Genomic DNA, 27400 nt, shown 5'->3' with positions numbered 1-27400 from the left:
AGATAATCCTGCAGGATTTCTCCACAGTGGAGAAGAAAGCCAGGCCCTGCAGTGTGACTGTGTTAGAGGGTGAACACTTCTCATTTGAACACCGCTCTTCCTTCCAGTGAGGTTGAGCTGCCTGACACTTAGCATGAAGCTCTTCTCCTCTCCCCTAAAATTTAAATGAGGAGGGTTTTTTCCCCATCCTGACAAAAAGCTAGATGTTTGAAAACTGGAAAAATCTGATTTAAATCAGTTGTAACATATTAGGGCTCACTGGTGTTTATTCTGTTAAAAGACCAGGAACCTGCCCCATTTGTCCAATGGTCCAAACACAGCACGTTCCCCCAGTGGTCAGTAAAGCTGGACTCGGCATGGGGGGGTGATGTGCTGCCCCTCCCAGGGGTGCCCGACCCAGCAAACATCCCTCCTGTAGGAGAAGGCGTAACTCCTGCCTCCGTTCTGCCCCATCTGTTACTCACTCCCTATTGCAGAGACGAGTGGTGATGAAACCTTAAAGGGCGCCTTCAAAAGCTCCACCACCCAAGGGAGCGATGGTGGCTGTGATAGGAACAGCAATTACGTGAGTCAGAGCCCTAAAAGATTTCAGAGCACAAACCCCCTGGGTTGGGAACTGCTGCATTTTGGGCCCAAGCAGCCCCTGCCCCAGCTGCCTCTGGGGTCTCTGATGCTGCCCCACTGGCAAGACCCTCCTTAGCAAAGGGTCATTACAGCACGTTTGCAGCCCCGGCGGGGCCGCCGAGTTTCGCTGTGGTCCCGCCCGGGGACGGTGATGCAAAATACCCCGGTGCCGCTGGAAACATAAACAGCTATTAGCAAACCAGCGAGGGAGTTTCGGCCTGGCATCCATCCCGCACGCCCCCGCACAGCACAACCCCGGGGGGGGGGGCATAAGGGAGGACACTGGGGGTCCGCAGGCGGCGGGGAGGACACTGAGCCCGTCCCTGGGCTGTCACACACGGAATCGGGTCCTGCCGACCTCACTGGGGGTGAGACCATTAAATACCGGTGGAGCTGGTAGCGGGATGTGCGGGTCACAGCGTGTGCCGTGTTTTCCCGCAGCGGGATGTCCCCGGCACGTCCCGCAGACGCCACCCGGCTCTGCTGGGGGAGGATGAGCCGAGCCCCCGGGTCCGGGTTTGCTGCTCGCCTCTGCCCCGGGCGCCCTCCGGCAGCTCGGTGGGAGCCGAGTGCCCTCTAGAGAGCACCCGCAGCCCAGGGCCGGGGAGTTCTCGGCTCCCGCACCTCCAAATACCTCCAAATATCCCGTGTGGTGAAAAGCAGAATGTGTCGCGATCCCACGGCACGGTGGGCGCAGAGGGAACACTGCCCACCCCACTGCATGGCAAGGGACCTGGACAGGGCTGAAACTGCTGTAGATTGTGGATAACTACATTTTCATTTAGAATTTCTATACATTTACATGATTTTACATAATTTCATATTTATTATTTATATACCTATTATTTTAATCACATGCTATCGTACTTCTGCTGGGTAGGCTACCAGCAACTAATCCCGCTCAGCCACAGACAGGATTAGCCCAGTTTACTGTCTTTGGGCCTCTTAGGAAAATGTGAGCCCTACTTTAATGAGAGTCTCAGACTCGGGTAATGCAGTGACACGATGTTTGCCCTCCCGGGGCAGAGCAGGGCCAGGCCGGGGGTTGGGAGCAGGACAGACACTGACGGGTCCGCGATTCCATCGGATCTGCCAGCTGGGAACAGCTGACACCTGACGGGGAGAGTGGGGAAGTGCCAGGACTTCCCAGGCGCTTTCTCCATTTCCTTGTTCCTCAGCACAAGCAGCACTTGCATGTCAAGATCACTGATTATTCCAACCTGCTCTGAAGTTTTTTCCTGACATCAAATACAGCGCTCGTGGAAAACGTCTGCTTCAGTCTCTGTCCAAACTGGACAGTTTTTGGATAGGTCAGTTTTGCCCTGTGTTCTCAGGCAAACACACGTTCAGTGTCTCTGTCCTCTGGGAAAAACAAAATAAAACAAAATAAAACAAACCCAGTATAAATATTTTAAATTTCTCTTTCCTCTGAGAAAAACAAACAACGAAACCCAACCCAGTATAAATATTTTCACAGGTGCTTCGTGTTGCTGTTTGTGGTACAAGAGGGAAAGGCCAGTGCCGATGGCAGCAGAAAGCGAAAGCTCAGGTTCGCAGGATCTGAGTTTCGATGAGGATGTGTCTCTCACCCCGGAGGATCTTTTTCACGCTGCTCAGCCGAAATCCTCCGGGAGGAGCGAGCAGCAGCTCTGGGGTTTTGTACGAGGGTTTGGGCCACGGCGGAGCTGCCGGGAGAGATCCGAGTGAGGGAAGAGCAGGAGGCGACCCTGCCCTGCTCCTGGAGGGTGCGGTGGTGGCTCAGGAGCTCCCGGTGTCCTTCCCGGAGCTGGGATCAGCATCTGTGAAGGAGCTGCCCGTCCCTCCCGGCCGCCAGGGATCACTCTTGTTCCTTCTGCTCTTCCTCACAGCCGAGATGCCGCCCTCTCTTTTCCCGTCCCCTCTCCCGGCTTGTTGCAGCGCAGAACGCGGCCAGAGCAGGGGCAGAAATGCTCTTTTCCATGTGTGTGGCACAGTCAGGAGCGGGGTTTGGCATTTAGTTTTATGTTTCAAATGCTTTTTGAATTTCTCAGCAAAGGACTCCCAAAATATTTGACACGCGTTTAGGTATGAGAAATCTTGGTGCCCAAAAACCACAAAAAAGGGCTTTCAGGACATGGGCTCTTTCCATCTTGGGGGTGTCCCTGCACAGCTGTGGGTGTCCAACCACCCCTTGGCTGTCTCTGTGAGAGGAGATTTGCTGAGAACATTTGAGTGCTGTCATCTCAGCACGTGGCCTGACAGGCACTGTCCACGCAGGGTCCCCCTCCCTGGGCAGGGGTCCCGCACAGGGGAGGTGGGATTCGAGGGGCAGCAACACCCAGACATGCTCACACTGCACAAATCCAAGGGACAGGTGGGGCCAGGGGACACCTCTCCCCCTCCCAGGTGACTCCTCTTTCCCCCACGTGGCTGCAGCGCTGAGCTGCTGAGATGGCGTGACTGACACTGAACTCCCCAGCACCAGCTCGTCTCACAGTTTTAACACCTGGCACATCTGGAGAGCAGCTGGAGATGTGCACCAGGGATGGCTGCTGAGCCAGTACCTGTGTATGGATACACACCGCCCTGAGCTTTGGCACGGGGACTTCTGTCACTCATCCCTGTTCCCCTTTCACTGAACTCCGGCTCCTCTGGCTTGGCTGACTCCTCCCGTGTCGTACAGGAACAGGCAACAACTGCCTCGGGCTGTGGCAACAGGGAGGAGCTGGACAAGACAGCGAGGTCAGCAAGGCTGTTCTCTGTGCAGGATGACCCCCACCAGTTTAGGTGCCCCCCCGTGCCCGTGGCTCAGCACCTGCTGTTCTAAAGGAACTCAGTTTCAGACACAGGTTCTTGATTGCATCAGGCACAAGCAAAGTTTTTTTATTAGAGACGTTTTTCAGCAGCAGGTACGTTAGTGACCCTGACTAAATCAGGTGATTTCTAGAGGTTACAGCATTGCAGAACAGAAGAGCAGAACAGAGGAGGGGGCTCCTGGCACCCCCTTTAGCTACGTGGCCAAGCGTCGCTGAGTTACTTCTACTTTCTCTGCACAGAGGGTGCAGCGAACACGGAGTGTTCTGGGTTTGTCTCTGGGTTTCCCTGTCACCTTCCAGTCCGTTCCTCCTTAATCACAAATTCTCCTGCAGGTCACTGGAGAGGAAACACAGCAGCATTATTTGAAACAGAGGTAAAATCCTTCAGATAACAGAAATTGGCTCTGTGTGGTGCCCTTGTTTCTAGAATGCACTGCTAAGCTGGAGCGGATGGCAGCAACCCAGAAACCCCAGATATTCCCCCAAATAATTTGCTTTAATGGGAATTTTCACTTGTAAAGTTACAGATTTACTCTTCACTCCTTCCAGACTCTTTTGGTAAGCTTAGACTCGTCTTCTTTACTTCAAGATCTTCCCTTGATGCCTCATTTATGCCTTCTCTCCATGGTACTGCTTCCTCCCACCTCCCATTTGCTTCCTGCAGCCCCCTGTTCAGTCTGAGCTCCCTTTAACCCTGTTTAACCCTGGCACCACCACCGTGGCAGATCACTCCTGCAGCACAGTGACTCTGGGAGGACGCCAGTGACACATCCTAGGAATGTGCTGTCTCCAGGCCTTGGAGCTCGGGAGCAAACCAAACAGAGCTGGTTTTCCCGTTGTGAGCACATGGCCCTTACCTTGTATGTCTCCAGTCTTGCAGGGTGGGACCTGGGGCTGGCAGTGGGCAGCTGAAGTGGTTGTGTAGGTGTGGCTCGTCCTGATGACCCCTCCGCCAGTTCCGATTCCTCCCCCGTGACTGGTGAGACAGACAGGGAATTTCAGCACTTGGTGTGTCCCTGCTGACTGGCTACACGGCACAGACTATGTCCTTTAGAAGGGTTAGAGTATTTTACAACACATTTTCTATCACTTCTGGAGTTGCTTTGCATTTGTGCTCTCCCCTGGCATGGAACTGCAATGCAGTTGCCAATTAATTGCCCTTAATTCCCATTTTGACAGTTCTCACCACAGAGGAGAGACTGTCTCCTAATGCCAGGAGTGACAGTGTTGTCACCAGCAATTATCAGATCTGGTATCTCTGCTTTGCAGATCCCAGGGAGTGACATTTAATTCTGATTTGTATGTTCGTCACAGTGAAGCTGCTCATAAGGCAACTTCTTCACCTCAAGGAAGGCATTAATAAGGACTAAAGATCAGGCTGGATTCCCAGTCTGTAACACAGATCCGTGGTAATTTCATGTGTTCTCTGGTGGATTCAGAGATGTACATACATGAGGTCCTGCTGTCCTCCTTCCAACAAGCACCGGTAGGTCTGGATCTCCTGCTCCAGGCGGCACTTGACGTCCAGTAAGGTCTTGTACTCCTGGTTCTGACACTCAATTTCCGCCCTTATTTCAGCCAACTGCTGCTCCACGCACGTGATCTGGTTCTGTAGCTCGCCCAGGAGGGTGTTGTACTGGCACTCAGTCTCAGCCAGAGACGATTCCAAATTATTTCTCTGATAAACAAGACAAGCAAAGAAACAACGTTCATTTCAAGTGTCACCCCGGAGTTTACAATTTCCAGGCTGGAAATGAGGGAGCCATTCAGCACCACTGTGCTGGCTGGTGGGTCTGGCTGTTGTCACCAAGAAACCCAGCAGTGATCACGCCAGAGCTGAGTCAGCTCGTCACCCACCTGGCTGAGCTGAGCTTGGAGATCGATTTCCAGGGCTTGCAATTGGCGTCTCAGTTCAGTCACCTGGTTGTTGCACGTCTCCACCTCCTGACCGCTTGTAATAACCTCCCGATTCACCTCCTCAATCTGAAATCACCAATGCAGGGTAAAGAGCTTCAGGAGGTGTCTGGGTACATGGGACTTGGTTTGACAGGAGCAGAACACAGGGAGTGTTCAGAAAGAGGTAAAGGGAGCAGGGCAGGTTCTCTGTGCACAGGGCGTTCCCTGCTGGCTCCTGTGCTTGTTCATTTTACAAATCCCATTAGCCCCGTGGCTAGTAAGTCTCTTTAATCCAAATGTGGAATATCTGTGTTCCAGCAACACACCACAAGGCCTTGTGGCAAATGCTGCTGTTCCAGATGGGGCATAACAAACTGGTCAGACAGGCCTGTGGCTCCTGTGGAACACAGGGTATAATGAGTGCTGCTCTTGGGCTTCACTGAGAAGCAAGAACTGCTTATTGTCTCCATGGCTGGTCTCTGAGAGGCCCCTGAGCCCTGGGGTGTGTGTGTCAGTGTGGTTCAGGTGTGTGTCGCTCACCTTGCACTCGTACCAATCCTCGACTTCCTTGCGGTTCCGCGCTATCAGTGTTTCATACTGGCATCTCAAATCCTCCAAGATTTGCCTGAGATCTGGTCCAGGGCAGGCATTGACCTCCACACTCACGTCTCCAGTCGATTGCTTTCTCAGGCAGTTCATCTCCTGGAAATAAATCCCAGGTCAGCTCGTACTGGCTTTAGGACGGCAGCAGAGAGGAGCAGAGCTCGGTGGCCAAGAACTGCCCTCCCTGTAAGAGCTGCCTCCAGCTGGGGCTGTGAAAGGCACTGGAGGATGGTGCAAGTTGTTTTTCCAACAAATCTGTTGGGTAATTTATTTTCTCATCCACTGGAGTCAGCAGCAACCTTCCCCCCTCTGGCACTCCCAGTGACAGCACAGCCCTGCCAGAGCTCCCTCCCCATCCCCAAGGCAGAGGGGTCTGAGCCCCCAGCAGGGTTTGGTGGGAAGGCTGTGCCATGAAAATCTTTTAAATTCAGAGCACGGTGGCGTGGGCAAAGTTTTCAGCCGGGGCAGGACCTACCTCCTCGTGGTTCTTCTTCAGGCAGCAGAGCTCCTCCCGCAGCGACTCCAGCTGTGCCTCCAGGTCGGACCTGCAGAGCGTCAGCTGGTCCAGGACCTGGCGCAGCCCGTTGATATCGGCCTCCACGCTCTGGCGCAGCGCCAGCTCCGTCTCGTACCTGGGTTGTGCAGGAAAGCACAGAATTCAGGGTGGCAACATCCCACACGGGCTCTCTTCCTGCCTACATCTCCTTTCCCAGCTCCCTGCTCTGGTCTGTGTTTGCTGCCCATGCTGAATGCACCGTGGCTTGGACTTCTGCACCACTTCAGGTCTGTTATGTGAAAGCTTTCCCTCCTCATCTGTTTTACTCCCTGCTCCTGCTCACTGGATGTTCAGTATCACTTACTCAGCTGCATTTCTGCTTTGCTGATCCCATCTGTTCTGGTCTGGGGTGGAAGTGGACCACTCCCTGCGGTGCCCGTCCCCAGCCTCACCACAAACGCTGTTGCTAAATGTTTTACCGGAGAACACTAATTAAGGGAGGGCTGGTGACCAGGAGCAAAAATGCCTTTCATCATCCTGCCCTGCCACGGTGGTGTGGGGAGACGTGTCTGGAGCCTCTGTAATTAGTGCTCTGAGCCTCCCCAGCGGGGTGGGAAGGGGCAGGAGTGGGGAGGCAGCGGGTTCAGAGGGGGCACTCACTTCACACGGAAGTCATCGGCAGCCATCCTGCTGTTATCGATGTCCAGGATGATCTTGTTGTTATCGATGGTTGCACAGACAATCTGGAAAAGAGCAGACCACGAGAGATGTCTCCTTCTCTCCTGTTCTACCCTATAGGTCTCTCTGCATTGCAGTCAGGCAGTAACTCTTCACAGTTCCCTTTTTCTGTTACCTTCTCACTGAAATAACCTAGTCCCTTGAAGGAGGAGGCTTTGCCTCCTTTCCTCACAGTCAGTAAAGAGATCAACTGTGTAGAGCCTGGGAGTTAAAGAGTTGTGAGATGGGGCATCTCAGTTTCGAGATCTGAAGGCAAGTTCCAAAGAGGCTTCAGAAAGTGAACCTAAAGAACCTTCCTTAAGTCACTGAATCTCAACCGATATCCCAGCTGGAGTGTTCTGGGCTTCAGACTTAAGGAACTTCAGGGAAGATGGTTGGAAGGTGTCTTTAAGCCTTAGGATCAGCTTTTATTGTGGATTTATTAGTGTGAGGCTGTTTGTGCCCCTGTGACAATCAGTTTCAATAATCAGCTTTTCTCACCTAGAATTTGTAATGTTTCACCTGATAAAGCATTCAGTGTGTATGTTTTGCCCTTGTTCCATTAGTTCTCCTTGCTTTGCTTTCCCTACAGACCTGACACCCCTACATTTCCTCGAGAGCACACTGGTAACACCCTATTTACAGTTGTATAGCCCAAACACAAGGTACCAAAGCATCCTTTCCCTTTTCCAGAGGGTTCTCCCACCCCTACCACCTTGCAGCACCCATCCTCGATGTGCCCCCACACTCAGCAATGGGGATCTTGCCAAAATTTGTGTCTGTGAACACATTCAGCAGCACCAAAGTTCCCCCAACACCTGCAGTGGGTTCCAAACAGAAATTGAGCTGTCAATGGGAGGAACAACCCAGAGGGTTCTTACCTGGTTCTGAAGGTCCTCGATCTCTTTGTAGTAGCAGCTGTAGTCCCGGGGCTCGCAGGACAGGCCCTGTGTCGCGTACCACTCCCTGATCCTGCACTCCAGCTCAGCGTTCTCCTTCTCCAGGCACTTCACCTTGTCCAGGTAGGAGGCCAGGCGGTCGTTGAGGTTCTGCATGGTGACCTTCTCGTCGCAGGACGACAGCAAGCAGTCCCCCCCGAGACCCCCAACAACCACCCCTCCTCCGAGGCCAAACCCCAGGCCATTGCCATAGCAGTTGCCACCTCCATAGCTCCCACCAGCCAAGCTCCCAACGCTCAGTCCCCCTCCATAATTCACTCCACCGCAGTAGCTCCTTCCAGAGAAACCTCTGGCGCTGCCTATCCCATAGGAAGAAATCCGTGCTCCACCACCACCACCAATGATACAGCTGCCACCGCTGCTCCTGCCTTTGCTAGACACAGTAATAGTCTCCTTAATGTTGCAACTCATGGCGACAGCAAAGGCAAGCAGAAGCCCAAAGCAAGATGCACAGCTTGATACGGAATCAGACTGCGAGCTGTCCGTGGCCGCCCATCCCTATTTATACCTTCCACAGTGGGTGTCACCGCTGCTCCTTCTTCCCATAAGGCTGGCTGCTCCAGCCATTGGTGCCAAGAATAATTTCTCAAAGGGAAGTTTCCTTTCAAGGAGCCTGGTAGACGAGGAAGATGCTTTACATGTCTCTTGCTAATTTCAAAAATACATTAGCAATAATGTTTTATGAATCACCGGCTTTTTGTTTGTGATGCAAACTTAACAGCATTAAGCCAGGAAAAACACTGTCCTAAATTACATACCAGGAAGAAATCATTAAAGGTTATTGCATCAAAGAGCTCTTTATCTCTCATTAATTTATTTTCATTTTATTTTGAGTTGAATAAGCAGTTTTCATGCAAGGTGCTGAGGTTGGAATATGCAAGATGAAAAAGAAAGGAGAAATACTAAGTTTGCTTCTCGAATGATGTATGAGGAATGATGTAAGAAACTCTGTGGAAAGATCAGAGACACAGAGATTAACCTTTATATCTCTCCACTGGCAAAATGACAAATCTGGAACACTCTGCTACGAGACAAGTGAGACCAAGGAGGGATCTCTTAATAGGCACGGATGAAAGGTTCTTCATATATGATTGTGGCTCTCCAGTAATTCACAAAGGATTTGTTTCATTATGTGGAGAGTGTAAAGGAAGGTAAAAGTGCTTTAAATATTTCCTGTTGTTCAGTGAAAGATAATTTCTGCACTTTTCCTCATTATGGGTTGTAATTGTTGCTGGGAAAGGGTGGTTTTGAAACAGTGGATGGGAGTGGAAACATCCTATGGCCAATTTCTCTGTCAATATGTGCTGTGCTCTAATCAGAGCTTCAGGATTGCTGTCCTGGCACATATAAAGACAGAGCTGCTGATGGAGCTGCAGAGCAGTCTCTGCCCAGTGCAGCTCCACAGGGGCTTGGAGAAGGTGGGTTTGGTACAAACTGAGAGTTTCTCTGTCAGTAAAATTTCCAAATCTTAACTAGGCAGGGAAAATAAAAAATAGGGATCCTTTCCCACTTCTGACATCAAAAGTGAGGCTGAGCTCATTTTCATGAGATGTTTTGCTGAGGCTCCAGACCACTGGACCTCTCCCTGGGAGCCCTTGTTCCAGTGGCCATGGAGCAAGGGACAGGCATTCCTGAGCTGTCTGAAACCAACTGTTCCCTGTAAGAATTCTCCAAGCCTGCTTCACCAGGGAAGACCAACTTCAAACTCTCACTAAAATAGCATTGTCAACTGAAATAGATTGTGTTATGGCAGGTAAACGATCCCATTTACCAAAGGACTGAATTATCCCAGTATTTTTGGATTTACCCATCATTTTATTGTTCTTCTTTCTGTTGAAAAGATGCCTTTCCCTTATCTTTGCCTCCTTGGATGTTCCTTATCCAGTGCCATAAAAGCCAGCAGCATTCCAGTGATATCTGGAGATGGGTGTGGAGAGACTTCCCAAAGTGATTTTACCCAAAGCTGCAGCTGGGCCCAGCTGTGGTGCCTGCCCTGCCTGCCACTCTGGGCCTCCCTCCAGCCCCAAACACACAGAAACAAATCTCAGAATAGGGAAAAACCTCTGATAAAGTTACTGTGCACAGGGAGAAAAAGCCGGATTTCATTCCTAGGGCCGGAGAACACAATTGGGAGCCAGGGCGTGGCGGCAGGAGCGAACCGAAACTGCCGAGAGCTGCGTCCCTGGAAGCTTCGCCCGGGCTGCGGATGATTCCTCCAGGAGTTTCCCAACTGCTGTCTGCAGCATCTCTCCTGAGTGAGCACACATTCCTTCCCGGCTCCACGGTTATCACCGCAGCACATCGGAGCAGCACAGGCAGGAACAAGGGCTGACACTGCTCCTTGGGAGGGGAGGGTGTCTGCTTGCCCCGTCCTGATCCCTCCAGACACCTCGGTCCCCTCTGCCCCTCAGACCCACCTGGGCTGTGCCCAGGAGCCTCAAACCACACACTTCTTCCCTCTGCCTCGCTGTTTTTTCCTGTTTGCCTTCAGGAAATGAGGGCACTGGTTAAAGTGAGATGAAATCAAGTGATTGTTCGGAAACCGTAAAAGATTAAATGAAGCTTTTCCTCCTGTTTTCATTCAGTTACTTGAACTCCTGAGCTTCCTGGGTCTGTCTCATTAGCACAAAGAAATACGGAAAGCTTATGGAAATGTAGTTTCCAATGTTTGCAGCTCCGTAATTTGCAGCTCTTTAATAAATGGGGTGTTTCCAGGGTGTTTCCTGCTGGGGGACTGTTAATCATAAGCTGCCTCTGCTGAGCTGCCTTCCAGGCGCATCCCAACTCACAGGTCCACAAACAACATCACAGGAGCTGAGGCTGCACGGCCTCCCCCCTCACCCGGGGGCTCTCCAGAGGCACATTCGTAATGTCTGGATCATTAGAGTCCTTCTGACCGTGTCATTAGGCCTCTTTCACCTCTCAGGAATTTAGGGCAGCTCCTTTGTGAGAGTGCACAGCCTCGGACGCGGTGGGGAGGGTGGGAGGTCTGTGTAGGAGCCCAGGGAATCCGGAGGAGCAGCTAGATGTCAGTAGCAGTTCGCAGGAGGAGCAACCAGCCCAGAGCTGGTGGGAATCAGATGGGGCTGCCAGGAGAGAGTGGCAAGTTTTTATAGATCTTACATGGCCGAGAGTTTCCAAAAGAATGGAAGATGGACGGGCATCAGTGCGGTGCTTTTATATTTTTAGAAACGAGTGTGTGAGGATTCGTAGGTTGGGAAGGATTGAGGCCAGAAAGAGCAGCAGTGGGTTATCTCACTGTCTGGCTTTGCACTGAACGAGGCAGGAGGAGACAATGGGAGTGGAAAAGGGAAAGGTTTGCTTTTTGACTTCTCAGTCAGAGCTCAGAACAACTGAGCTCCAGAGGAGTCCAACAGAAATTTGCCATTATAGGCACAATATGTATCTCTTTTGATCTCTTGTGAAGCACTGGCCATGCACATCTACTGGGAGATTGCTGCAACAAGTCTGAAGCTTTCTGTAGGGCTGGAACTGAACTTTAAAGATGGCTTGATTTAGAGTCTTGGTTTAAAAGCTTCTACCTTTGGCCACTTTGGTCATTGCAGGTGTTCCAGTGCTACATTTTCTTGTCTTGCCCATGGATACTATTGAACTTAGTGTCTGGTAGATGAAATAAAAGAAATACTACTGAGACATCTTCTCTCTAAGGGCACCTTTCACCTGCTCCCTGACACTTTAGTGGTTAAACTTCTTCAGGGACTTTCTGCCATGTAAAGCCTGTTTTGGTATCAGGAGAGTAGGGAAGCACTGGCAGCAGAGCTGTGTGCCATGCTGTGCTGTATGTGCAGTCCTGAAGTGGTTTTCTCTTTGTACCTGCCCTCCTCCTGCCCTGAGCCTGCTGGTCCATAACCCCCAGCCTCTGACAGAAAAGGAGTGACCAGGAGTTTTGCCTCGCCAGGTCAGCTCACAGGTGAATCTGACTCTGTAACAGCCAGGTCACAGGCACCCATCACTGCTGGGCTTTCTGGACCGACAATTTAATCCTCCAAACACCCTCATAATTCTTTTAACTGCAAGTTCTGCAACCCCAAAGTGCCTCGGGGCAGGTCAGCACCAGGACATGCTGGCTCAGCACCAGTTGATGGTTGAGGAACAGGCAGGGAGGGATCCTTGTCTTACCTGTGAGGTTTGAGTGGCCCTGAGAGTCCAAAGGTCCTACCTGGCCTTTTTCTCCATTCTATTCTCTGTTGAGCTGCACATTTTCAGCTCCCACCCTGCCCTCCCCAGCTCCCCAGACAAGGTGTGTTTCATCTAAAGATAATCTTCCAACCGTTCCTGACGTTCAGGCTGAAACTCTTTGCAATAGAAGGGTGACCAGTAAATGACTCAGTCACTGCGGGAAATTAGAGGAGATAAACCTTTTGCCTCAGTCCTTTTCCCAGTGGTGGGAAGATTTTTACAGAATTAAGGAAATAGGCCCAAACATAAAGCCGTGTCAGGAGAAATTGAATCAGTTGGGGAGACCAAGATTTGCTCTTCACCCTAATCACAACCTCCAGGCTGGGTGATGCAGTTATGAGAGGGCCCAGCCCAGATGTGTCACTGGGACTGAGGCAAACTGTCTCCAGCTGTTCTGACACTCAGAATTTTTCTAGGACTGTGTTTTAGCCCAGTGCTGTGTGGGAAGGACACAAGTGCCTCCTGACCTGCCTGTATATGTGGGTCACGCAGGAGCAGGCACCATCTGCCTCAGGCTGTGACAGGGAGGAGTGGGACAAGACCTGCCAGGTCAGCAAGGCTGCTCTGGCTCCCGCTGGCAAAGCAGCTTTGTTCCCAGTGCAGGATGGCCCCAACCAGTCCAGGTGCCCCCTGTGCCCGTGGCTCAGCACCTGTTGTTCTAAAGGAACTCAGACACAGGTTCTTGATTGCATCAGGCACAAGCAAAGTTTTTTATTAGAGACATTTTTTTCAGCAGCAGGTACATTAGTGATGGCTGATCACTGGCTGACTCCAGCAACAGTCGTGGTGCTGGGCCACACACAGCAACACAGGCTGGGAAAGCAAATAGCAAACCAAAGCAGAATGTGGCCCAACGCTCTGCTCATCCCTCTGGCACATTGCTTAGCACGGCTGAGCGGCGCAGACGAGCACGCCCCGTGCTCTCTGCAGACACATGCAGCAAATATTCTCTCTTCATCCATAGCTCTGCTTCAGGCTTCTCTTGTTGGATATTCTCGTTTCTCTGCTTAATCACAAATCCTTCGGCAAGGCACTGGAGACATCAAAGGAAACATTACCGTGTTTATGGCAAAAATAGATTCTTTCCCACACTGTCATTCCCCACATGTGATCGTTTCACAAGCCAATTCAATTAGAACTTCAGATAAGTACTGTCCCTTCTTGGGAAGGTCTGATGGCTCCTGCCAGCCAGGCAGATGGATCTGTTTGTGCTGTAGCACAGGCTGCCCTTCTCCATAAAAATGCCAGGTGGTGGAAGCTGGAGATGGGGATGAGGGAATGGCATCGGGGTCCATGCTGGAGCAATGCCCCTGCTCACCGTCATTTCCTGGACCAACTCTCACCATAGTTCATTCTTTCCTTTTCAGTTTGGCTGGAAGTTTCCTCTTGAACTAGGACTAGCAGTTATCTGCCAGTATTCCCATGATTCCTACTTTTTCTACCTCCACCTTGATTTCTGGGCACTCTGCTTTCTCCTGCTCTTTCCTTTGTCCCCCATCTCACATCAGTCCTTTCTCCATGCTGTCCGTGGCTCGCCTGCCTCCTGACTCTGTCCCTCTCCCTTTTATCCCTCTTCCCCTCCTCCCTTTGGCAGTTCTCCTGTGTCTCAGCAGAGTCCCAGCTCCCAAAAGCTCTCCTCTCAGCCACTCCTCTGTGGCTCCCATCCTGTATTTCCCAGGGGCCCCACAATAAAACTTTCAATTACATCTGTAAGCTGCCTGGGAAAGATCTTTCTTCCTGCCCATGTGTGTTGCATTAGAGCAGAGGAAACTGTGGAAACCCTCAGAGCTTGGCATTTCTCACCTTGGATCTCCGCAGCTGCACAGGATGGGATCTGGGCAGACGAAGTGTAAGTGTGGCTTGTCCTAATGATGCCTCCTCCTCCTATCCCACTGCTTCTTGCAACTCCTCCTCCTAGACCAGAAGACTGACCAATTCCTCCTTGCTGACTGAAGGGACAGAAAAGAACATTTCAGTGAGGGAAAGGACAGATAAAAACCAGAGCTACAGATTTTCAGCTGCTCTCAGTGGGGTCCCCTTTCTGGCAGAAAACTGGCAGAAGGTTGCAGTGACCGCTCTCCTCGTGGCAGCAGCTGGCACGGGGCAGGGCAGCAGGTCCCCACCACTGGCACCAGGCAGCCTGAGTAGGTCAGTAAGGGAGAAATTGGAATAACCAGGACACAGGTGTTTCACTGTACTTTCTGGCACACTCACATAAGGTCCTGCTGGCCGCCCTCCAGCAGGCAGCGGTACGTGTGGATCTCCTGCTCCAGGCGGCACTTGACGTCCAGCAGGATCTTGTACTCCTGGTTCTGGCACTCCATCTCTGCCCGCAGGTCAGCCAGCTGCTGCTCCACGCAGGTGATCTGGCTCTGGAGCTCGCCAAGGTGGTTGTTGTAGCGACACTCTGTCTCCGCCAGCGAGGACTCCAGGTTGTCCCTCTGAGGAGTGACAAGGGGCACGATGCAAATACAGGCAGGAGAAACTCTGTGTTTATCTATGAATCCCATGAGATGGCTGAGGTTTGCACCAGCTCGTCACCCACCTGGCTGAGCTGAGCTTGGAGATCGATTTCCAGGGCTTGCAATTGGCGTCTCAGTTCAGTCACCTGGTTGTTGCACGTCTCCACCTCCTGACCGCTTGTAATAACCTCCCGATTCACCTCCTCAATCTGAAATCAGCAATCCAGAGAATTCCTGCCTCGAGTCTCACCAACTCTGGAGAGTTTCCCTCACCCCATGACAAGGACGCAGGGCAGCAGCATCCCTCTCCTGTGTCACTTGGTCACTTTGAACCCGTTCTAAATGTTATTACAGTCTGTTGTGTGGCTTTAATGGTTTAAAGGTTTAAGTCCCGGGGGGACCATTGCCTGGGTGTTGGCTGGGGAAGGTCAGAGCTGTGGGAATTTACTCACCTTGCACTCATACCAATCCTCAACTTCTTTGCGGTTGCGTTCAATCAGTGTCTCATACTGGCACCTCATCTCCTCCAGGATCTTTCTGAGGTCTGGGCCGGGGCAGGCATTGACCTCCACGCTCACATCTCCAGTCGATTGCTTCCTCAGACAGCACATTTCCTGGAAACACCGTGCAGATCAGGCCAGTTTGTTAACAGGAGGAAAGGACTGAGGCAGCCAAGTTCCCCTGCAGGGATGAGCAGAGCCTGGCAAAGCCCCCCTCTGCCGGACCCTCACAGCTCCCGGCTCACACCACCGTCTCCATCAACCACTTGCCCTCCAGAGCAGCACCTCGGGGAGGTGATGGATCCCGCAGGAGCGCGAGGTTTTCCCGGGAGAGGGGCAGGACCTACCTCCTCGTGGTTCTTCTTCAGGCAGCAGAGCTCCTCCCGCAGCGACTCCAGCTGTGCCTCCAGGTCGGACCTGCAGAGCGTCAGCTGGTCCAGGACCTGGCGCAGCCCGTTGATATCGGCCTCCACGCTCTGGCGCAGGGCCAGCTCCGTCTCGTACCTGCCGGGGCGGGAGCAAGAGACAAAGAGCAGTCGGTGTCTGACACCACCACGTTTCTGAGCGTTTCTGAGCTCCGGCTGGAAAAACGAAACCTTCCCCTTTAAAGACGCCGCGTGCTGGAACAGCAGCTGGGCTGAGCCCTCACTGCTCCCGGTCTGCAGATCCCTCTGCCTCCCGGAGAACTCTGATCTCCACCCCAGACTTTTCCCTCCTGGAACTGGCCTTTTTAGGGCAGCTCTAGAGGCTTCCCTGTGTAGCCTCCAGGCTGCCCTGGGTCACAGGAGGGCTGCCCCCAGAGCCCCGAGGGCGGGGACAGAGGAGGGGGCAGCCCGCGGTACTCACTTCACTCGGAAGTCGTCAGCTGTCATCCTGCTGTTATCGATGTTCAGGATGATCTTGTTGTTGTCTATGGTCGCACAGACAATCTGGAAAAAGAACATTCACTCCTGAAGTCTCTGCTCCGTGTCATCGGGCTCAAGGGCACCCATTACCCAGTGCCACCAGAGCAGACCCCTTTCTCCCTTTTCTGACGTCCTGGATAGCAGGGATGGGGAGCTGAGGGGTGCAGCACTCACAGAGGGGTTCAGTGAAGTGCAGTGAAGGCATTAAATGATAAAACTCATGGTTCAGGTACAGACAGCCTGGGAGGTGTAATTAGTGTCCAGCACCTGCCACAATCCACCTCAACCTTTTAAATCTAAATCTTGTTTTCATGGATAAGAGATTTAAAGATTTTATTTGAAGACTTAATGACAAGCCAGTCTCATTCTGTCCCTTTCCTGATTCTTTTCACTTTATTCTTCTTTATGCATTGACATCCTGAATTTTTGCCAAACACACTTTGCAAACGTTTTGAATTTCAAATTGCCCATTCCAAATGTGTTATGGCAATGCTGTCTTTGTTCCTAGTTTTAATTAGACATCCTATATTCACCAATTGCTTATGGTAGAATAAAGTAATAGAGGAAAAAAGTTTAACTGGAATTCTGCAAGACTGATGGCAATAATATAAATTCAGGCAAATCATTGCAATCCATTATTTATTTATCTTTTAGTTATTTTCTTGCTACATGTCTATTTAAACACCTTGGCACTAACCAAATTCAGAAGGATCACTGAGCCCATCCAGATGCATTCCATGAAGTAACATTCCCCCTTCAATATATCTGACGAATAAAAGCAACAGAAACCCTCCAGGTTTCCCCTCTGAGCTCTGGGGCTTTCCACAGGCAGATGTTATAACCCATGTTTGCAAAGAGCATTTTACAACACTGACGTGTTACTGCTGATCATGTGGACAGCAGTGGGGGGAAGAGGGAGAAAGCAGATGAGAAGGGGTGTTACCTGGTTCTGAAGATCTTCGATTTCTTTGTAGTAGCAGCTGTAGTCCCGTGGCTCACAAAAAGGGCCCTGCTTGGCATACCACTCCCTGATCCTGCACTCCAGGTCAGCGTTCTCTTGTTCCAGGCACCTCACCTTGTCCAGGTAAGAAGCCAGGCGGTCGTTAAGGTTCTGCATGGTGACCTTCTCGTCACCGGAAAGAAGAATGCCATCACCAGCAAAACCACCTCCACCGAGCCCCATCCCCATGCCCCCTCCCATGCCACCGCCGAAGCGAGCGCTGCCACCACTGAATCCCATGCCTGGGCATCCTCCGAGCACAGCGGCTCCTAAGCCGCCTCCGTAGTTTCCCCCGACCAAGCTGCCGGCGCTCAGGCCCCCTCCGTAGTTGACACCGCCGCAGTAGCTCCTGCCGGAGAAGCCTCGGCTCCCGCCTATCCCGCAGGTCGTGTATCTTCCGGAGGAGACCGAGGAGATCCGCACTCCGCCACCACCACCACCGCCACCGACCACGCAGCTGCCACCGCTGGTCCTGCCCCTGAGAGAGCCAGTTGTCTGCTTAATACTACAGCTCATGGCGAGGCCCAGCTGCAGCGCCAACCCACAGCCCAAAGCGAGATGCAGAGCGTGATACTGAGTCCGACTGCAAGGCTGGCGCTGCCGCAGGTCTCCATTTATACCTTCCAGAGGGGGGTGTCACCTGTGGGGTGTTTCTTCTTCCCACGGGGCTGGCTAGTCTGGCTGTTTATGCCAAGAATAAATAGCCCACGGGCAGTTTCCCTCTAGAAATCCCAGTTCACAGGGAAGATACTTTACATGTCAGCAGCTTATTCCAAAAAGTAAAATAGTGTTTTGTGAGTCATCAGCTTTTTTGTATGATGCAAACTTTGCAACAAGTCGAGAAAAAAGTTGCCCTAGATTATGTACAAAGAAGAAACATTGGTATTTATAACATCAAAGTGCCTTTTATCTTTTATTAATTTGTATTTATTTTATTCTTAGTCCAGTAACCATTTTTATATCACATGCTACGGTAGAGTTTGTGAGACAGAAATGGGAAACTAATAGAATTTCTCAATTCTGAAAAGTGTGAACCATAGCACTGAATGGACCAGGGACACTGTGGTGTGGATGTCACCTGGCACTGCTCTAACACCTCCTTTGCAGTGAGATTTCCTGGAGCAGTGAGGCAGTTCCCTGTTTATGGCTTCAACTTCCCTGGTCATGCAAACAACAAGAAGTCAAGATGCTCACACTGCGCAGCTCAGGCCGGCTCGGTGTCCCCTGTGTGTGGGTGACACAGGGCTGATGTCACCTGCAGAGTAAGAAGGACCTCGCTGAAGTTATTTTTCAATTACTGTAATTGCTGTCCTTGCTGCCCCAATTTGTGGTGATCGTAGATAAAGAAAGAGAGGACAGGAAAAGGAGTACCCATGGGTGATGTATCCATCCCTGGGTGGACTCAGAGGGGACCCTGCGGGTCTTGGCCATCCCTAAGACTGTGCTGAGCACAGGACAAGGAGGACAAAAGTCTCCTGCATTTCTTACTAAGTTTGTTGGAACAGCAGCAGGAGTGAGCACAGCCCAACCAGGCAGGGGCAGCCAGGGGAGCCTTCAGAGAACTGGCTCCACCAGTGCCAGTGTCCTTCTCCAGCAGACTCTGTAATGAGAGGATATTCTGCTCTCCAGGGGGACGATGGCTTCTCTCCCCTACAGGGTGGAATTTCCACACGACTGGTACTCACAAGCCACCTTTGACTCAAGGATGTTTAGGTATTTACAGGAGCAGTTGTGATAGATCCTCGCTGGCAGTGAGGTGACACTCAGGGAGCCCCAAGAGCAGCGTCATCTCCGGGAGGAAGGGCAGAGAAAACCCACACTGCTACCCTCAGACACCTCATGGACTGGTGGGAAGTTGGTGGCTTCTGCCACCACGGTAGGAGAAGTGACCCCAAGCATGTTTAGCTGTGATCGTCTTCATACCAGCATGAGTTAAGGCTCTCCGCTCTCCAGTGGAGTAATTTATTTCTTTACTTAGATCCGAAATGATAAAAAGCCGCCTACCGAGGCTGGCAGCATCCAGGAATATTCATTATTCACATAGTGCAGGGAAATTACTTGCTCAAGGACAGAGCCGGAGTCTGTCGGAGCTCAGATTCCTCGCTGAGACTGCAGTGCCTGAAATACAAGTCCATCCTCCCCCTAGACACAGCCCCCGTGCTCCCCACAGAGCCCAGACTCGCAGTCGGGAAAACCATGGGCAAAAAGGAGGAGAGGGAGCAAATCTGGCTTTCATCCGTCGTTTTGAGGAATATAATTGAAGACAGGGTGTGGCTGTTGGAGCCAACAGAAATTAATATAATGCTTGCTTGGAGCTTCGCTTCTGCTGGGGAGGTTTTCAGGAGTTACCCAAGAGCAGACACGAGGCTGGGGGTGCCTTTCTTTCCCTTGCAGACTCTTGGATTTAGGAGGGTGGTGGACCCTTCTCTACAGGTGGATATGGACCACACACACACCTTCCTTCAGCACCTCCCTGACTAACCTGGCTGTGTCTTAAAAACAACACTGTGGTGCTGTCCTGCTCCTAGTGACCATGTTGGGGCTGGAGGCTCAGCACCGAGGCCAGGCAGAGGCTGTGTGGGGCTCACTGTGTAAGCACCCCCAAAACATCCCTCAGTACTGACTTACCCCCTTAAACCGATTTCTTTACCTCCACTTTTGTTGTTATTTGTAGTCCTGTAGCCTCAGGACGCAGCCTTGGGGCAGAGCGCTGGGAAAGGACTGTGCAAGTCTAAGATATGAACATGTCCCAGAAGGATTTACAACCTCAGTGTAGGACAGGAGGAAACAAATGGCTTGGTGCAGCTGGAAGTGCAGGAAGCCACGACAGGCCGTCGGCCAGGACGATGAACAGTGGCCACACACAGTGTCAGTGCCAACAAGCTGAGTCCTCTGGGCCTGGTGGGTGAGAGAGTGAAAGTGGAGGAAGAGGTGATCGGGGTCAATAGTGGTGCACAGGGATGGGGGAGGCAGCAGGATGTCGCATTCCCATGGGATGCTGGTCCCTGTGCCCAGCCTGGCTCCACACGCTCGCCTGGCTTTGCTTATCAAAGCTGATAATGTTCTCCTGTGTCAACTACAAGAAAGGTGTGTCTGGTTTTACAGAACTCTGCTTTCACAAGCATTGCCTCAGTGATGTTTGTGCAACCACACTGGAATATGATTTTATCTTGTCACTTGTAATTAACATTAATCATTTGCATAATGGCCATTAGGCATCACTTATTAAACACTTCTTTGATGTGATACCGAGCTGGCTCCAGGCCTTATGCTCCCATCTTTCAAATGCAGACCACGACTTTTTCCTGGCTAGTGACTCACTGGTTTGTACCACCATGTTTAGCCAAATCCTGTAAGGCAAGTGAAATAATTACCACAGTGGGTTTGGTAACAGCCCGGGCTTAAATACGCCTCGGAGACCGAGGGGGTGACTCTGCTTCAGTTTCTTGCTGACTGTTCACATTTGCAGCCTGTGAGCATCTTCAGTGTGAAGCAGGAGCTCAGCAGGACATGGACACAACTGGGTTTCTTCCTACCAAAGCTCACAGTCTCCCCGGATTTGCTTTGTGAGGGCTGTTGGTTCCTTCCAGCGCCTGCCAGACACTGACAGTGCAGCCAGGCCTCCGGAATGTGCACCTCTGGAGGTTATCACAGCAGAGAAGAGTCCTGGAGAAGTTGTTAGAATAGGTGGGAATAGTGATGGGCGATGAAACTGCAGCAATTCCAGTCCCCCATGGAGAGTTGAGCATGGTGCAGGATGGGAGGGAAACCGAGGCTGAGCCACAGAGTCAGGCCAGAACCTGACACCCTGTTTTGTTCAGGTGCTTCCTGTGCTCAGACACCATCCAGGGGTCCGACAGAGCTGGGCAGGCAAAGGGCTGAGCAGCCAGAGCCTCCCCAGAGAGTCTTCTTTTAGCTTTGTATTGTACTAAAGTCTCTTAATTTAACACACTTTAAATTTGTGGCTCATACTGGCAGTTTAGATTATATTATTCAGTGCACTGAGATGAGAAATCTGTTGGGTTACAGCAGGAGTTTGCTCATCTCTGTAACTCTTAACAAACATTGTACAAGCCAGTACACAAAAATCTAAACCACACAGATAGTTACTGTGTGTGTGAGACTGTGCCTGCCTGCATACTGCATAAAGGAGATTTTTATAAAGAAATTACAGTTTATACATCACAGCAGAACATGGCCTGCCTTTCCAAACACACCGTGCCTGTAATCAGGGATAATTGGCTGTGCTGCACAGTCCGGAACTCGTGGCTGATTTCCAGCACTGGCAATTTGCAACATTAGTTGTTTTCTTTCTGTTTCTTCACTGATCCCTTAAACCTTTGGTGTGTGTCACTCCTCGGGGATCTTTCCTGATGGTGGTGTAATTCCCATGTGCTCTCTGTAGCACACAGACACATCTGCTGGAGCAGTCACAGTGCATTTCATCTTCTGCTTACCAGCCTGAGCGCTGATACAACCTCCTCCTCTCCCTGGGCACCCACCCCTGCTCTCTTTATCCTTGCTTCCTCTCCCAGTCCTGTACCTTCAGCCTGAGTCTGCCTCTGAGATACCTGTCGGTTCTTGCTTTACTAGATTTGCACGTTACAAGACACAGTGTCCTGGACATTGCTCAGGGAGAGGCCGTTCCAGAACCGTCTGAGCTGTTTCTCTCTTTAGAAACAAGCACTAATTCGGACTCATTGTGTCCCCCAAAGCCTTCTTGTTAGGAGCCTCCATTTCAGGCTTCTGTCTAAGGTTAGTCATCAAACCCCATCCAGTATTTCATGAGAGAAAAGGGCTTTCAGAGCCACACAATGAGGGGTGAGGGCTGTGACACCTCTCCCAGCCCGACTGACCCATCTCTCAGACGCTGCTGCCGGTGAGGAGGGACAGGCTGAATCCTGAGCCTTGGCTTGCACACGCAGCAAAATGCAGCTTATGTTCCTGGATGTGTTTGTCATTCCTTTCACTGGGGTAATAAAACACCGGCAGCCTTTTTTTTTCCTGGCTGTTTATTGTGTCTCACTTTTAAAAAAATCCTCTCCCACGTATTAATTTGTCTCACCCTTTTATCTTCCCACATGTTGCCAGCTGGTTCTTCCTGTTTGCCTTTTTTAACAAATCCATTTGGAGGCTCTTTGTTTAGTGTTTTCTCTGGGAATTGTTTGCCTCCACCAGAAGGGCGTGGACAGTCCAGCAGAGCCAGGCTTTCAAAATTCCTGCTTTTCAAAATTCCTGCTCCAATTATTTGGGAAAACTTGTTGTTCTTGATTTTATCCTGTTCGTGCACATCGGTAATAACTCTTAGGTGTTGTGTGCTACATTATATTATGTGATATTATATTTTATTATACTAGCACACACCTACTTTAATGAAGACTCCTTTTTCTCTCAGAGGTCTTTCAGTAGAAGACAGACAGCCCTGAGAGTCCCTCCCTGCCCTCTGCCCAGCCTCCCTGGATGTTTCTTTCCACATCACCTTCTAACTTCATGTCTTAGTAAATGCTTCCTCCTCTGGTAGCAAACATCCCTTTCCACAGCACCAGCTGGTCCCTCTCTTTCGCCCTCCATCCCCATCCTCAGACTCAGAGCTCAGCAGGAGCACTGATGGGGACATGGTTTGTTTTCCTCTTTCCCTGCTGTAGTGACGGCTGTGAGGATGGAGAGCGAGGGTGGATTCTAACCAATCTCAATAACTATTTTTTAAGTACTTGTATGTCAGTTTACTTGCAGAAATTATCTCTCAGTTTCAAGGCTGTGTCAGTGGGAGCAAAGTTTTATTGGAGACGAGCCTTGGTCGCTGCCAGACAACCAGCACAGCCCTGGGGAGCCCGAGTGAGGGGCAGTGCTGGGATTGGAGCAGCTCCTGTGGAGTCCCTCCGGCTGCTGCTGGAGCACAGCTGAGAACACCCAGGTTATTCTTGCCTTGTTCTTCCACATGACTTGTTCTTCAGAGCTCCTCGGGGACATGCAGTGGGGTTGAGGGACTCCCTGGTCTGCAGTGACCTGAGGGAGAGCAGGAAGCATCACTTTTTCAGCGGGTTCTGCATAACGTGCCTTTCTCTTACACGCCCTTGCTCTTGTCCTGACCATCCTTTTCCCTCTTCTCCCTAGCTTTTTTGCAGAATTTTATACTTTATACTCAAAGAGTTGTGACTGACTGATTCCCTTTCCAGTTCCTCATTCCCGTGTCGTGCTGGAAGTCTTATTTAAACACACCTTTACTGCTGGGCACTCCCCAGTGTCAAACCTGATTTCTGCAGAGGTGTAGAAATGTCCCACAGCTGCATCCCTTGCCACTGCTTCCCACCATAGCCCAGTTAATCCCAGTGCTCCACCTCCAACAGCCACAGCTGCCATCCTGCCTGGCTGGTTCCAACCCGGCCACCCTCCAGGGAAAAGACACCACCTCCAACCCCTCTTCCCCCAGAAAAGCCTGGAGGCCTCTCATCCTCCTCTTCCCCCGGTTCCCAGCACTGAAGGGGCAGCTCATGGTCCCGCTCCCCGGCTCCTGGAGGACCCCTCACCTGGCAGACCCTCGCCCGTGCCGGGCTCAGGGCAGGCAGGGCTGGCACAGAGTGGTTTTCAGCCCCCCGCTCCTCCCAGCTGATGTGGCAGCGACTCCTCTTCCTGCTGACCCTCTGTGGAAAGGAGACAGCTCTGGAGACCCAGGCCCTTGGCATTCCCACCCTGGAGACCTCCCCCTGACCTGTGCACTGTCTCTTCAGTCAGTGGTGCCGTTTCCCTCCCAACCCCGAGGGTCATTGGCCACCATTCTCCCGCTCCCTCCCCCTGCCTGTTGGCTGCTGTTGCTTTTCCATCTCAGGATTACCCCAGGCTCCAAGACAAACACTAACAAGTGTCACTTCACTCGTTGCAACTGGCTTTTTGGAACAAAAACTGATTTGCCATGTAACTAATTTAGGACTGGAGAGTCCAGGGGTGGCCACCTCAGGGCTCCACCATTCCAAAGCCTCCTTTTCCGAACAAATGGAGCAGGTGGGTGCTCAGGCTGGTGGTGAGTGTGTGTGCAGCTATGTCTGGGATTAACAGCCTGGCTGTTCCAAAACCTCAGTCAATGGGAGGCAGGGCAGAGACAGCTGCTTTGCATACAAATTAAATTCCCAAAACTTTAATTAAAATTGTTGTGTGAAGCTGAAAATGTTTAGATAATTTATTGTTTCAGTTAATTTAGCTACCAGTCCCTAATCCTGCCTCATTCTGGCAAAGCCAATAAAACTCAGTTAATATGACAGTGTTTGTCAGAGACCTTGCCCAGCTGCCAGCAAAGCTGCCCTTAAAGAGCTGCTACACCGTGCCAGGGGCCAGGACAGCTCTGGGGGCTCTCCTGTCCCCCTTCCCTGGCCCCAGAATGGTCTCTGACATGCAGCCTGGCCATTTATCAGAGCCAAATCCTCAGGTTTGCCTCACGGTTTGCTAATAGACCCTGTCTGGTAACAGGTCAGCACTGGTTCCTCACCACAGCGTTGCTTTTACCACTGGTATCAGGAATGTTCATGTCCCTGTAAGGCAAAGCACAGAGATTTTGGGGAGCCTGGCTCTGTCTGCGTACATGATGTCGTGCTGGCCGCCCTCCAGCAGGCAGTGGTAGGTCTGGATCTCCTGCTCCAGGCGGCACTTGACGTCCAGGAGGGTCTTGTACTCCTGGTTCTGGCACTCCATTTCCGCTCGGATCTCCGCCAGCCGCTGCTCCACGCAGGAGATCTGGCTCTGCAGCTCAGCCAGGTATTTGTTGTAGCGACACTCGGTCTCCGTCAGCGAGGATTCCAGGTTTTCTTTCTGAGGACGGGAGCAAGCACACAGGTTACCTGGGTTTGCTGCGGGCACGACCCTGCTCACGACAGCTGCAGGGGTGAACAGTGTGGCATCCCCTACCATGGTGAGCTGGGCTTGCACGTTGATTTCCAGGGCCTGCAGCTGCCGCCTCAGCTCCGTCACCTGCTTGTTGCTTGACTCGATCTCCTGGCTGCTTGTGACGACCTCCAGATTCACCTCCTCCATCTGCAAGGTCAGAAGAGAGCGGCCCTTTCCTCACGTTCCCCCTACATCATCTCACGCCCCGCAGTGCCCTGAGCAGGTTGGCACCCCCCATTTATTCTCTTGTGGCCACCCTGTGGTCCCCTCTGCCACAGGCAGAGCACAGAAATCGGGCAGTACAGTTAGATCTGAGCGCTGCTGTGACACAGCTGCTGACATTAGGACACCTGATCCCTCACTTTGCCTGTCCCAGGGGGCAGTGCCAGGCCCAGCTCTGCGTGGGTGTGGTACCTTGCAGGCGTACCACTGCTCCGTCTCCTTGCGGTTGCGCTCCATCAGCGTCTCGTACTGGCACCGCAGATCCTCCAGGATCTTCCTGAGGTCTGGGCCGGGGCAGGCATTGACCTCCACGCTCACATCCCCGGTCGCCTGTTTCCTCAGACAGCTCATTTCCTGCAGGGAACACGCACACCAGATCAGTAGATCAGGGTAGAGGGGGGGGCTTTCCTTGTTCTGCATTCCCTGGGTAAGGGGTGATCTGACCTCCTCGTGGTTGGTCCTGAGGCAGCACATCTCCTCCGTAAGAGCCTCGCACTGCAGCTGCAGGTCGGTCTTGCAGCTGGCCAGCTGGTCCAGGACGGGCCGGAGGTTGCAGATGTCGGCGTCCACGTTCTGCCGGAGACCGCACTCGGTCTCGTACCTTCAACCACAGGCAGCAAAGGGGGGGGTCAGCAGGTCAGCAGGGCAGGGCAAGCCCTTCACTTGAGTTTGGTGGGGAGAAATCTGCTTTTGACTATGCAGCGTGACAGGCAGAGGGGTGGGATTTCCCCATCACCGCCCCTCACCTGCCCGTCCCTGGGCCAGCACGGGTCTGTACTCACTTCACTCTGAAGTCATCAGCAGTCATCCTGTTGTTATCAATGTTCAGAAGGATTTTGTTAGTCTCCATGGCTGCACACAGGATCTGGAAAAGCAAATGTAGGAAAAGAGATTCAGGCTTGCAGTTTCCTCTGACTCCAGAGGACCCTGGAGGAATGACCTACCTGGGGTATTCTATAATGATTCCATTATTGAAAAGTTAGGTGGGATCACAGCAGGGAAACCCTCGTGCCTGTTGGGTGGAGCTGGCTGTGCTGAAGCATCAGTTCTCAGTAAATGCAGAATCCCCCTCCCTCGGACCATCAGTCCATATAAACCATCCCTGCACCTGCCCCCTCCAGAGCCATTTCCTCTGCCCTCCAACAGGGCTCTCTGCACTCGGGAAAGCAAAGCCCAAGGAAACATTAAACTTCCTTGGCAAACAAGGATTTACCTGGTTCTGAAGGTCTTCGATTTCCTTGTGGTAGCAGCTGTAGTCCCGTGGCTCGCAGCTGGGCCCCACCTTGGCGTACCACTCCCTGATCTTGCACTCCAGGTCGGCGTTGTCCCCCTCCAGGAGCCGCACCTTGTCCAGGTAGGAGGCCAGGCGGTCGTTGAGGTTCTGCATCGTGGCCTTCTCGTTGTTGGCGAACAGGATCCCATCCCCGCAGCCAGCACCGGCCCTGGGGAAGCCCCCAGCCCCTCGGGCGCAGATGCCTCCACCGCTGAAGCCCAGGGCGGAACAAGCCCTCTGGGTGGCTCCGAAGCTCCCGCCGGCCGCGCTGCCGGCGCTCAGCTGCTTCCCGAGAAATCCCTCGCTCAGGCTGCCACCGGAAAAGCTGCCCCCCACAGCACCCAGGTCGTAGGCAGCGTGTCTCCCCGAGGAGGCGGAGGAGACCCTCCTGCCCGTGCTGGCTGCGTTGCTGCCCGTGCTGCCCCTGCCCTGGGCACAGGTGGTGATGACCTGCCTGACAGCACAGCTCATGGTGCAGCCGACGGGAGCCCAAGGCAAGCGCTCAGCTCGCTGCAGGATCCAACTGTGATCCCTCTGTCCCCTGGTCCTCTATTTATACCAGTCCCCGTGGATCGTGCCACTGGAGAAGGGCTGTTTATCCTTCCTCCTTGTGACCTGGCTAGGAGGTGTTTTTTTTTTTTTTCCTTCAGCCGGAAATAATTCCCCAAAGGCGGTTTGTCTCCAGAAATCCCACAACAGAAAGATGCTTTGGTTAACAGAAGCGTGTTTCAAAACTACATCAAAAATGTTACTTCCTGAATCATCAGGTCTGACTTGTGATGACAGCTCAACAGCAGTGACACAAAAACCCGACGATACCCGAGAGTGCCCGGGGAGTGAAACACCACGGCAATTATCCACCCCCGGCGTGGG

At 52.1% G+C, this 27400-nt stretch overlaps 3 protein-coding genes across 3 annotated transcripts; all 3 read right to left on the bottom strand.

The window, feature by feature from the left end:
• Positions 1-3636: 3636 nt before the first annotated feature.
• Positions 3637-8546, bottom strand: LOC126646291 (keratin, type I cytoskeletal 13-like). The gene is made up of 8 exons (XM_050327519.1): positions 8013-8546; positions 7075-7157; positions 6394-6550; positions 5856-6017; positions 5277-5402; positions 4871-5097; positions 4277-4395; positions 3637-3756 (listed from the first exon to the last, which is right to left on the bottom strand). The coding sequence occupies exons 1-8, from the start codon at positions 8499-8501 to the stop codon at positions 3731-3733; spliced, it is 1389 nt and encodes a 462-aa protein (XP_050183476.1). The 5' UTR covers positions 8502-8546; the 3' UTR covers positions 3637-3730.
• Positions 8547-12972: 4426 nt separating this feature from the next.
• LOC126646289 (keratin, type I cytoskeletal 19-like) lies at positions 12973-17673 on the bottom strand. Its single transcript, XM_050327516.1, has 8 exons — positions 17101-17673; positions 16099-16181; positions 15600-15756; positions 15205-15366; positions 14836-14961; positions 14505-14731; positions 14094-14239; positions 12973-13323 (listed from the first exon to the last, which is right to left on the bottom strand). Exons 1-8 carry the CDS (start codon positions 17671-17673, stop codon positions 13298-13300), a joined length of 1500 nt encoding a protein of 499 aa, XP_050183473.1. The 3' UTR covers positions 12973-13297.
• Positions 17674-22166: 4493 nt separating this feature from the next.
• On the bottom strand, positions 22167-26998 carry LOC126646246 (keratin, type I cytoskeletal 19-like). The gene is made up of 8 exons (XM_050327447.1): positions 26468-26998; positions 26037-26119; positions 25699-25855; positions 25447-25608; positions 25054-25179; positions 24731-24957; positions 23685-23798; positions 22167-23163 (listed from the first exon to the last, which is right to left on the bottom strand). The coding sequence occupies exons 1-7, from the start codon at positions 26996-26998 to the stop codon at positions 23711-23713; spliced, it is 1374 nt and encodes a 457-aa protein (XP_050183404.1). The 3' UTR covers positions 22167-23163; positions 23685-23710.
• Between the last annotated feature and the right edge of the window lie 402 nt (positions 26999-27400).

Source organism: Myiozetetes cayanensis, unplaced genomic scaffold, assembly GCF_022539395.1.
Source record: "Myiozetetes cayanensis isolate MyiCay16 unplaced genomic scaffold, myiCay2020 scf34, whole genome shotgun sequence".
Lineage (NCBI taxonomy): Eukaryota > Metazoa > Chordata > Aves > Passeriformes > Tyrannidae > Myiozetetes > Myiozetetes cayanensis.
Note: the sequence above shows the minus strand (reverse complement) of the source record. Positions and strands in the feature narration are given on the sequence as shown.